The sequence below is a fragment of the Camelus bactrianus genome, chromosome 19 (genome assembly GCF_048773025.1).
Source record: "Camelus bactrianus isolate YW-2024 breed Bactrian camel chromosome 19, ASM4877302v1, whole genome shotgun sequence".
NCBI classification, from domain to species: Eukaryota; Metazoa; Chordata; class Mammalia; order Artiodactyla; family Camelidae; genus Camelus; species Camelus bactrianus.
Genome location: NC_133557.1, coordinates 8345125 through 8357494, shown reverse-complemented (window position 1 = coordinate 8357494; position 12370 = coordinate 8345125). Strand labels below are relative to the sequence as shown.

The 12370-nt window shown below is 50.9% G+C and overlaps 1 protein-coding gene across 1 annotated transcript in view; it reads left to right on the top strand.

Moving 5' to 3' along the window:
* Positions 1–12370, top strand: part of TGM6 (transglutaminase 6) — a 44647-nt gene that overhangs the window by 4024 nt on the left and 28253 nt on the right. The window contains exons 2-7 of the mRNA XM_045508566.2: positions 6650–6823; positions 7391–7633; positions 8398–8516; positions 9806–9934; positions 11432–11609; positions 12163–12301. Of these exons, the coding sequence (XP_045364522.2) occupies positions 6650–6823; positions 7391–7633; positions 8398–8516; positions 9806–9934; positions 11432–11609; positions 12163–12301 (982 nt within the window). The remainder of the gene's footprint in view (positions 1–6649; positions 6824–7390; positions 7634–8397; positions 8517–9805; positions 9935–11431; positions 11610–12162; positions 12302–12370) is intronic.

Genomic DNA, 12370 nt, shown 5'->3' with positions numbered 1-12370 from the left:
CAAGGGACAAGGAGTGACATCCATTCATCCATTCAGCCATGAACACTGTGCCCTGGGCCCTAAGCCAGGCTCTCCCAGCCCAGAGAGCATGAAACCCAGGCCTTGCCTTCATGGGGCTCAGTCCAGTGGAGGAGAGAGCGAGAGATGTGAGCAAACAGCTATAACCCAGCTCCCTTGATGATTCACCAGGGATGGAAGCCTTAGTCTCAGACAGAAAAACTCCAGCTAAGCACATGGAGGAAATGATACTGGGTTTATTTTGATGGGGAGTCTGGAAACCAAAGCAGTGACTTCAGGGGTTAGGGCAGGTGTACACTGGTAGCAATGGCAGGTCAGGATTTCTCGGTAACAGCTCTGAAAAACCATCAAGTGGCAACAGGTAGGGGTAAAAGGGTAAGGGTGGGGACAAGTGGGGAGACATTGCAAGAAAAAAGACCTCAGTTCAGCAGAAGGAAGGACTCCTTAACGTCTGGGCGGCCAATGAGCCGCCTCTCAGAGATATGACGCGGGAACTATGATCAAGTATCCACTGGGAGCTGGGCTGAGCGAACTTGACCTGGACAGGAAGTTGTGAGACAGATGGACTCGGAGATTTGGGGATAATGATAATGGCTGCTCTGACTCATCATACCCCTCCTGCCCTCCTATGAGGAGCCTATGGAGGCCCCGAGGCTGGTGGGAGCTGGTTTGGTCTGCGACCGGGAAAACGGAAGCCAAGCTGGCATCCTTGGGGCTGGAACCCCTGACCCAGGTCCTGGAACCCTCATCACACCCCCAACCCCCCTTGTCAGCAGCCCTAGGGCAAGCCCGAGCTGAGGTCATTACCACTTAATAACCTTACCCCCTGCTCCTGACTCATTCTCTAAAAAAAAAAATAAAGTTGGGGCCTGGCCTGGCCTGTCCCCACAGATGTTGTGGCTTGGCTTTGATCCAGCATGCCCTCAGGCAGGAGTCCCTTTCTTCCATCTCCAGGTCTCAGTTTCTGTCAGTCAGATGGAGACCTGGGCTTCTCATGGCCTTTCCAGCTCTGCTGATATTAAATTAGACAATCCCGTGTGCAAGGGAAATTGGGTGCCTTTCTGTGTTTGGGGGCTAAACAGAGACCACCTGAGCTCAGTTTTCTGGGTGGCCAACGAGCCATCTCTCAGAGATATGATGCGGGAACTATGATCAAGTATCCACTGGGAGCTGGGCTGAGCGAACTTGATCCAGACAGGAAGTTGCGAGAGAGATGGTCTTGAGACTTGAGACTTGAACTACTGGGCTCACTCTGTGTGAAGGCTTCAGTCCTACTTTCAAATGGGAGAACAGGCCAGCCACGGGCACTAAGGTTCGGCTCCTGCCTCACCAGGTCGCTGTTGGACCCGGATCCTGCACAGACCTCACTCACCCACCACAGCGGTGCCCGCAGGAGCTCCCAAGCTGGGACGCATGCGTCAGCCAAGTCAGGTTCCTTCCCACGTTCAGTCATTATCCCCATTATCTAGGCCAAGCTAGAACTAGCCTTTCCCCTGAGTCTCAGGCCTGGGTTTGAGACAGTAGCACTGTCCCAGCACAAGTGGAGACCAGTTAGAAGACTGTGGCCGTCTAGATGAGAGAGGCATCGGCTGCTTGGCCCAGCGTAGCGGTGGAGACGGAGACGTGGGGTGAACTTGGGGCGGGTTTTGGAGGTGGTGCTTTCTGGACTTGATGATGGATTGTATGAGAGATGTGAGAGCAAAAGGGAGTCAAAGCAGATTCCTCGGTTTGGGCCTGAGCTCCAGGGCAGATGGGACGCCACCTACCAAGATGCGCGAGAGCAGGGATTTGGGGATGGGATGGGCATGCTAGGTTGCATTTGCCTAGAAGACCACCAAATGGAGATTGCAAGTAGATGGTTGAATATATTGTTTGGATTTCAAAGAAGTTAGAGTGGAAATATAAACTTGGGTGACAGCAGCAACAGACCTCAATCCAGACAACTTCATTTCATCAAAAAACTTCCAGTAATGGTGAACCTCAAAAGGCAAGAGTTTGAGGGCCCCATTCGTTTCCTCCTGAGGTGCTCCTTGTATAAATGTTCCCACCTCTCCCCCAGTTTCATATCCCAAGCAGGACTTAGAGGAGCCGTCTTTGCCAGGCCACCAAGGTCCTGAGATGCCTCACCCCAGAGAGAGGGCACCTGGTCCCCACAGACGTGTGGAAGTCAAGCAGGCCGCTCCAGGGATATTTTTCCAAATAAAATCTGCTCTAAACTGAGTTGCTCGCTCCACCTCTTGATATAGAAAAAACTAGTAGAATTTCTGAAATTCTTCCTCACTGTGGCTGCATGAAAAATCACCCCATGACACTGGCTTAAAACAGTAACAGTCATTGATTACCGTTCTTACTCACAGAATTGGGGTCAGGGTCCAGGTTTGTCTGACTCCAAAGCCTGTGTTTTCTCCATCCCACACTCCGGCTATTCAAGATTTGACCATTTCTGGTCTCAGCCCATGGTTGTCAGAGAGGCAGTATAGCATAGAATTCTGATACCACCATGATGAAGCTGTGTGAATTTCATCAAGTTACTTAACCTTCTGTGCCTCAGTTTCCTCATCTGTAAAATAGGGGGTGATAATAGTGCTTACCTGACAAGATTATTGTCAAGATTAAATGAGTTTATAAATGTAAAGCACAGAGGACAATGTCTAACTAATGGTAAATACATATTATATATAAATTATATATATTAACTATTCATCTTAGTCTTATTATTCTTATCATCATAGTTAGGGGCAGGGTGGCTTTCTCATCCTGGGACAGCTTTACCCAGCATCTGAGTTAGGGTTCGCATGTTGGAAAGAAGAGCTGAATGTTATTATTGAAGAAGGGTCCTAAAAATCTGTCCAGACAACAGAGTTTCATGTTGAGATTAGCAGATATGAATCAACAACCCAAACTGAAATGGGGAAGATGTGTCGTATTTGCTGACACTACTTAAATCGAATTAAATCTAAGTCCTGGTCCCACTAGGCTTGTCAGAAAATTCCATCCCAGTTATTGCTGCGACTCCCTCCGTGTTTCAGTTATCTGTTACTGTGCAAGAAATCACCCCAACACTTAGAGGCTTAAAGCAACAGCAGTCATTCTCTCACTCACGAACCTGCGATTTGGACAGAGCGCAGCGGGGACAGCTTGTCTCTACTTCATTTGATATGGGTTGGCGCAGCATGACTGGGGGCGGGAAGATTTGCTTGCAAGATGGCTCACTCCTGTGGCTGCCAAGATGGTGCTGGCTGCCAGCTGGGAGCTCGTGGGTTGGGCTGGTTCCTTTCCACATGGGCTTTTCCAAGGGCCATTTGACCTTCTTCATGGGACTTTTGGGTCCCAAGATCAAGAACTCAAAGGAACCAGGTGGGTGCTGGCTGTCGGCTAGGAGCTCATTGGGCTTTGGTTGGGGAGTCTTGGCTCCTCTCCATCTGGGCTTCTCCAAGAGGCATTTGGCCTTTTTTACGGCGTGGCCATTAGATTTCAAGACCAAGAGCTCTAGGGAATCAGATGGAAGCTGTATCAATTTTTATGATCTAGTGTTGGAAGTCACAGATTGTTACTCTGCTTTAACCACAAGTCCTCCCAGATTCAGGGGGAGGGGATATATATCCCACTTCTTGATGAGAGAAGTATCAACGTCATATTTATAAAAAGAGTATTTGGGATGGGAGATATTATTGCAACCATCTTTGGAAAGCACAGTCTGCTGCTCCCGTAACCAAAAGGTTAAACAGAAGTTCTAGAGTCTAAAATGCCAGGCATTTTGGTCGCCTCTCTCCAGACCTTGGCCCAGACGAACCACTGCTCTGATATGCATGGTCCAAGCCCGTGTTGTGTTTTAGGGTCTGGAACTTCTGGGTTTGTGCACTCCTGTGAGGTCAAAGGTAAGGGCAGTGTAGCCCAGGTGTTCCTCGCACACACAGACTCAGGAGTCAGATTCCCAGCTCCTTCACTAATAGGCTGTGTGCCTCTGAGCCTCAGCTTCTTCAGCCGTGAAGTTGGGATAATAATGCTAATGCCTCCCTCATATGTTTTATGAAGATTAAATGAGCTAATGTTTATAAAATATTTAGAAAAGTGCTTGGTTCATAGAAAGTTTTATTAAATAAAACCTATCCCCTATACTTCAATAACATATATATATATATATTTATATATATACACACATACATACACCATTTAAAAAAAGAAGAAAAAACCTATCCAATAGTCCAGTCAGCAATTCCTGGGCACTTACTGTATGCTGGGCACCAAATAAAATAGAACCAAGAGCCACATGGCAGGTGCCCTTGGGCAAAGAGTACTTGATGATATTACTTCAATGGTCCTCAACCGTGGCAGACTATATTTCACAGGATGGCCAGATCAGTATACATCTCATCTCATGTGTTCTTATGATGTGACATTGACCCATTTTCATCAAGGAGTGGGGTGTGCTCCATCCCCTTGAACCTGGGTGGACCTCACAAGATTGTTAGGAAGCATAAATATTTGCAAAGATTTTGTTATGGCTATTTTTAATTATTCCAAACCTAACATTTGATTAAACTCAGGTGGGATGAACTCTAGTGGAAGGACAACGATGCCTTGTCAGAGGTGGAGCCAGGCATCCAGTCCGAAGGGGCCTAGGGGAGACAGGGAAGTGATGATCAGGCAGGACTGTGGGCAGATGGCTGGAGAGGCAGCTCCAGCAAAGGGGAAAGGAGCCATGAGAGGGGAGATGAGCTGGAGGGGAGGGAAGCAGGGGGATCCTGCAGGATCCTTTGTCTGAGATGGAGTTTGGATGGGTTGGAAGGGGCAACGGGGCATCCAGGAGATGGTGGCGAGCAGGTATGCGACGAGATGAAAACCTGTGTGAGGAAGAGCATCCCACAGCATCCCATCAGGCATCATGATTAATCTTCCACTCTGTGCCACAGGAATCTTACCAAGGTGTAAATCTGACCATCGTGCCCCTGCTGAAAACAGTTGCGGACTACCCCCGCCCTCAGGAAAAATGTTACACTCATCCCCATCCGAGCTTGGCGATCTGGCCCTGCAGACTCCTCTCACCTCACCGCCTTCCCCACACATCGATGGGCTTTCCCTTAACGGTGTAGAAGTCACCGGGCTCCCTCCTGCCTCCATGCTTAGGGGCCAGGATTGCACAAGCCCTGTGTTCTGTGCTCTTGGGTCTCCCTACACCTCTCCTTGAAGAACTTTCCAAAGCTTGCTCTTCGATGTTTGAGATATATCTGCTCAGTGCTGACCGCTGGACTGTCAGCTGCTGGTGGCAGGGCAGGTGTATATTTCATGAACTATGGGTCTGCAGCACCCAGCACACCCGACACCTGGATGAATGAACCTTGAGTAGGTGGAGGCAGGCGGAGCCTGGGTTGAGGCTGGGCATGCCGCCTACCTGTCCTCTGACAGAGCCCCATCCAGTTCAAGTCTCAGCCTCAGCACTGCCTTCTCAAGCAAGCCTCGCACATTACCCTTCTGTTACATGTTCTTTCAGCTCCATGTACTTTTCCTTGACAGTGTGTATCCAAATAATAATTAGCTATTTGTGGACTCACTGATACTTGTCTGGAATAGAGGAACCCACATTTATTGCGTGAGATGTTCTATGGGCTGTGAATGGCAGGCAGGTATCCTCACAATCACTCCACAAGGTACTGTTATTCCCACCCTACAGAAGGGGAAACTGAGGCACAGAGAGGTGAAGCAGAAGGTAGGTTAGCAAGTTGATGACCAAGTCAGAATTTGAACCCACACCAGCTGACCCCAGAGGCTGTGCTCATAACCACAGAGCCACAAGGCCTCACTGCGTCTCCCTCCATCTATCTTGTTCACCAGTATGTCCCAGTACCAGACACCAGCCTGACACAGAGTATACAGCCTATCCCAATATTCACAGAACCGCATTTGCAAACTGGCCTGCTCACTAAAATGTATTTTTAACTCCAAATCGGTCTTCTCGGAGCTTTCATGGTCATTGGCAGTCACGCCCAGGGTGTTGACAAACAGGATCACCTAACATGCCCGTTCCCAGCAGAGGTCAAACAAGGTGACACTCTGCCTTCTCGCTTCAGTGCTCAGACTTAGATTCATGTCCTTTCACGTGTATTTAATGCCATCTTTTTTTGCTTTTTTGTCCTTTTTTTGGTGATCTTGCCGTGTCAAATGGCTCCGAGCATAGCTCTGCAGTGCTGTCCTGTGTTCTTGAGCACAGGAAGGCTATGACACACATGCCTTATGGAGCAAACACATGTGTTGGACAAGCTTCATTCAGGCGTTAATCGTAGTGCTGTTATCCATGAGTTCCGTGAATCTGCAATGTATTGAATGAGATGTCTTTAAACAGAAACACATAAAATGGGTTATGTTTTGTTCAGCTAATGAAAAAGTTGTGACCAGAGGCTCCCAGGAACCGAGCCCTGTGTTTTCCCCCAGGAGCAATGGTTGAGCACTGGCTCATTCAGTGTTCACGGAGACTCCAGCATAGGGACCAAGAATAACCAGAAACTACTGTACGTGCTAAATAGCGCTTCCATGAGCAAATGGCAGGCAGGTTGAAGCAGATGGGAGGGCGAGCCAGGCATAGATGAGAAATGTCCAAGGGCCCGGCCCATCTCCCTGTCCTCCTCCCACCCAGGGATCAGAGTCACCGAGGTGGACTGGCAGCGGCCAAGAAACGGCGCTGCCCACCACACCGAGGAGTACCCGGGCCCTGTGCTGGTCGTCCGCAGGGGCCAGAGGTTCACCTTCACGCTGAAGATGAACAAACCCCTGGAGAGCGAGGAGACCCTCATCTTCACCGTGGAGACAGGTACCTGGCTAGCCAGCGCCCCCTGATAGTCTGCCATAGGAAGGATGGGTCTTGTGACTTGAGACCTGAGACACTGGGGTCATCAGCCCGGATTTCAGGGGGAGCAAGTCCCTGTAGGCAAGCTGAGCCCCAAACCCTGGAGGCTTTGGGTAACAGCCTTCTGGGGATGGCTGGAAGGCGCTGCCAGCAGGCAGCAGGACAGGTGGGGTGACAACCTTGGAATCCTGTGCCCACCAAGGAGGCCAGGGCTCCGAGAGGGGCTGGAAGTTTATCAGGCATTTTGGAGCCCAAGCTTTACTTTCCTGACCAGACGTAAGGCAGACTAGGGGTTCAGGGAGTCCTGTTACTTTCCTTCTGATCCGGGAAGTGGGCATGAGTCAGGACAGCTGAGGCGGACGCTGCTCTGCCACGGGCCCTCTGGCGTCTCGGTCAGGTGCTTCTCCACATCAGTGTCCCAACAGTTCAGGGGGCAAGAGTTGGCTCTACAGGTCTGTAGCGTTTCTGCTTCTCCAGAGCTTTGCTTCCTGGCGGCCACTGGGTCTCCTGATTCCCTCTCCTCTCTGCCAGGACCCCAGGCCTCTGAGGCCCTTCACACCAAGGCTGTGTTCCAGACAACAGAGCTGGAGGTGCGCGATGCCTGGATGGCTGTGAAGGAGATTCAGACGGAGAACACCATGACCGTCAGTCTCATCAGCCCTCCCAACGCCGTCATTGGCCGCTACCAGCTGAGCACCAGGGTGTCCTCTCGCCGCAGAAACAGTGACCGGAAGCTGGGCGAGTTTATTCTCCTTTTCAACCCATGGTGCCCAGGTAGGAGCTCCCAAGTCAAGGACAAGGTTCTCCTGGAAGCTGTCCTTCAGGAGGGACTAGGAGGCAAGTTAAGGGACAGGGAGGCAAATGCCAAGGGCTTGGCAAGAGCCAGGCCTAGGTGGAGGCCAGCACTGGGCAGAGGAAGCTGATAGCCGGTAGCAGGTGCTGCAAAGCAGTCTGTGCCAGAGGCGCGGGAATTGCTGTGTGTATGGAGGCCAGTGGGCAAGGATGGGGCCTAATGGCAGGAGAGGCCAAGGAGTGGGTAAGAGCCAGGTTTTAGCCATCAGACAGCTTTAGTTTAGTCCCAGCTCTGCTACGTTGCTTCCCTCTATGAGTCTCAGTTTCCTCATCTGTCATATGGGAATAATAACAGTGCCTACCTGTTAGTGTTGAGGTGAGAATTCATAGAGCTAATGCTTGTAATATACAACACACACCACAAGGAGTACTGGGGTCGGTGTTCATATTAAGGAGTAAGTCAGTAAGCAGTAGCCTGGATCAATATTCTTATAAATATCTAAGAACTATGATGCTTCGGGTAACATCCAGGTAGGTCCTAAAATCCCTTCATCTTGGGCTGTGTTGGGGTCCCCCGGCCTGGGGAAGGGCCGGCCAGGTGGAATGGGGCTTGGCCAGGAGGCAGCCTGGGAGCCTGCAAGCCCTCCTTGCCCTCTCCTGCCTGCGTCAGCCTCTAGGCGCAGCCCCTTCCCCAGGCCAGCAAGGCCAGAGCCCTTGCTCACATCGAGCCTGACACTGCCTTTCAGAGGATGCCGTGTTTCTGGCCTCAGAGGAGGAGAGACAGGAGTACGTGCTCAGTGACAGCGGGGTCATCTTCCGAGGCGTGGAGAAGCACATCCGAGCCCAAGGCTGGAACTTCGGGCAGGTCTCCTGGGGCACAGGCCAGAATGGGGGCAGAGGCACGAGAGGCAGAAGAGGGGCTGGGGACACGAGAAAAGCCAGCTGCGAGCTCTGCTGTCTGCTCACTTCTTCCCAGGAGGGACAAGCTGGGCTGACTTAGAGCAAATCCATTCATCTGCTGTTAGCGGTGCTGGGGCCTTGGGAAGAGGGGTGGGTGTCAGATATAGTTTGGAAACAGAACAGGTCAGTTCTGTCCTGATAAAACAAACAGCTTAGATGAGGGGCTTGCAATCTTGAGTGTGCCCCGAAATCCCACCGAGGGCTCGTTAAAACACACAGGGGGCTGGGCCCCACCTCTAGAGCTGCTGATTCAGTAGGTCTAAAATGGGGCCTGAGAGTTTATCATGTTTTAAACAAGCCCCCAGGTGATGCTGGCCTGGGCCCACTCTTAGTTACAGTATAAGGTGTGGTGTCAGGGGTCAGAGGGGAGGGGTCAGACTAAGTGCAGAAGCAGAGGGAGTTCAGAAGAGGGTAAAAGAAAACCCTACCTTAGGGATTGCAGAAGGCTTCATGACATTGGGGTTGAGTCCCCAAAGTTGGGCAGGATCTGGATTGGCAGAGGGCAGTGCAGAGAGCACAGTGGAAGCGGGCCGTCAGGGGTTAGCGGAGGTTCTGCTAGAGGGGTTCCGTCTACCTGGGCTCTGGGTGCCTGACCGGAAGAAGGTTGGCCAGGCAAGTCAAGAACCTTGACTGTCAGGCTGAGGAGACAAGGGTTGAAAGCATCCGGGGCTCAGTGACCACGCAGGGACGATATGCTGGAGAGTTTAAGGTCCATTTAGGGGTAACCCCATCTCAGCACCCACTTCTTACTGCCACATAGGGAAGTGAGCCCAGGGTTCCCAGGCCTTCCACATTTTCAGAGATCAGACACCTTAATTTGTATGTGAAAATCCCCCAGTTTTGAAATGTTGTCCATTAATTCAAATGCATTTGAAAAAAAATCACAGAAACCAGTCGAGCATACCAGTGGCCCCACAGTCACCAGTTTACCCTGAACTTCACTGTGGTTCGTGGGGAGACATGGAGGCTACTGAACAGGAGAGGGAGGTGATTAAGGCTGAGCTTCTGGCTCCCGGTGACTCTTTGAGGGAGGGTTTCTGAGACTTGGGGGTGCTCTGTGGTGGGGGCTTGTGAGGTAGACAAACTCCCCTCCCACTTGCGTGACACAAGTGACTGACTGGGGGAGGGTCGCGGTGAGAAGGTCCAGAATGTGGGTGAGGCTCTGGCTTCTAAGAGCAGCGTCTCTGGGGACAGTTTGAGGAGGACATCCTGAACATCTGCCTCTCCATCCTGGACCGAAGCCTGAGTCACCAGGCTGACCCAGCCACCGACGTGTCCCGCCGCCACGACCCCATCTACGTCACCAGAGCCATCAGCGCCATGGTGAGGAGCCCTGCCGTCCCTGCATGCACACCCCGTCGTGGACCCCTGGGCCAATCCCAGGGCCACACCCTGTAGTTTTTCCCTGGTCACTTTTTGTTTTAATTCTCTATTGCTGTGTAACAAGCTACCACAAAACTCAGTGGTGTAAAACAGCCATTGATTATGCTGACAGTTCTGCACTTGGGCAAGACCCTGTGGGAAGGGCTCATCTCTGCTCTAAGATGCTTCAGCTGGGGGTGTCTGAATGGCTGCTGATGTCTACAATGGTTTGATGGGACCATATTTCTAAGGCATTGGTTCCGACAGTCAGTGTTTCCTTGGTTCCCTTCCATGCCATGCCTGCTGGAGCTGGAACATCCAGGTGGCTTGCTCACTCTCATGTCTGGCCCCTGGAATGGGACGGTTGGAAGAGCTAGGGTTGGCCAGTCATCATTCTGTCTTCCCTGCAGCCTTCCCACATGGCTAGGTTGGGCTTCCTCACAGAATGGCAGCCTCAGGGTAATAGACAAGGCAGCTGGCTTCTCCCCAAGAGATTATTCTGGTAAGAAGAAGGAGAAGCTGCCAGTCTCATAATGCCTGGGCCTGGAAACAGGCCCAGCATCACTTCCACCATGGTCACTGGTCAAAGCAGTCACAGGCCAGCCCAGACTCAGGGAGAGGACACACAGAACCACCTCTCTGTGGGAGGAGTGCCATCTTTAATCTGTTACACGCCAGTGCTTCCCCCTCAGAAGGTAGCCAGAGGGCTTACTAGCTCTCTCTATTGCAAGAAGATGTTCAGATCAGTGGGTGCGTATCTGTGATTCCCAAAATGGACAAAGATGGGGTTCTTTTCATATTTGATACTCTAAATTCCTCAAGACCTCAGAGAGACGTTACAGCACAAAGAATCAAAAGCAGTGACCAGTCCCAGACAGTAGGGAGTTACAGGCTGCCAAGGCAAGTTTCTAAACTTGTGGGTCACTCCTTTTGCTAACTTTCTGTGTGGTTTGGGCAAGTCCTTTAACCTCTCTGAATCTGTTTCCTCATCTAAAAATAAATAAATAAATAAATAAATAAATAAATAAATAAATAAATAAATAAATAAATAAATAAATAAGAACCAACATCATAGACTTAAAAGATTAATATAGTGTTTACTAAGCCCCTAGAATAGTGCCAGGCACACAGTAAACATTTAATGAATGTTAGGTATATCTGTAATTACTATTACTACCAACAGTCCCCAAAAAACAGACCACTTAAAACAGGAAATGCTCTAAAACCATAGATGATTTTCAACAATACAACAGCCGAATGGAAGGTAATTGAAAATGCTAATTGGTACCAAAAAGAAGATATTTTAAGATAGCAGATGGCCCCAATTTTCAGACAATTAAAAGCAAAGGATAGCCCCGGATGACTGGGTGGCCGAAAGCTGGAGATGATTTTATGATGGTGAGGTTCCTGAAGAGGAAAGCCCTGCCTGGTGGTGGACCCGTGGCCTCCTCTGCCCAGGTGAACAGCAACAATGACCGGGGCGTGGTCCAAGGCCAGTGGCAGGGCAAGTACGGCGGCGGCACCAGCCCACTGCACTGGAGCGGCAGCGTGGCCATTCTGCACAAGTGGTTCAAGGGCAGGTTCAAGCCAGTCAAATACGGCCAGTGCTGGGTCTTCGCTGGAGTCATGTGCACAGGTACCTGGGGAAAGAAGGTCCCCACTCTCCGGCCCACTCAGTGTTCGTTCATTTGCATATATTTGCATAGACATCCCACCCCTTCAAAAAATCTCTCTTTATTAGTGATGGGGAAATAGAAATCTAGTTATGAAGAGAGAAACCAGATCGCTCATTTACATGGCTATTGATCTTTCATTTTGCAGGAATCCTACCGCCTCCAGCTCATTCTTGGGAGAGTCATTCTTGAGCCCCCAGTCCCCTAGGGCTATTATGGCTACTGTAGGGCCATTCTGTGGCTTCTAAGGCCCTGCTAGCCCCAGAGCTGGTCTATTTGAATGACGGTGGCAGTGGTGTCTCCAGAAGTCAGTCCCCTGAGAGAATGTACAGGAGATGGAGGTGTTTCTGAAAGTGGAGACAGGAGTCTTGGCGCTGGCAAAGCCAACAGACCCAGACAGGGAGGAGGCTGTGGCCAGAAAAGAGGCAGGAGGCCTGTGGGGGGTGGCCAGACCCACCCTCCCTGAGTCAGGGGTCCCGACCTGTCCCAGAGACTTATGAACCTCCTGCTCTTCAGTCCTTAGGTGCTTGGGGATTGCGACACGAGTTGTGTCCAACTTTAACTCGGCCCATGACACAGACAGGAACCTGACTGTGGACAAGTACGTGGACTCCTTTGGGCGGACGCTGGAGGACCTGACGGAAGACAGCATGTGGTGGGTCCTTGGCCACTGGGTCCCAGGGTCTCCCTGAGGCTGACCCACATGTGGAGTCCAGCTCTACTG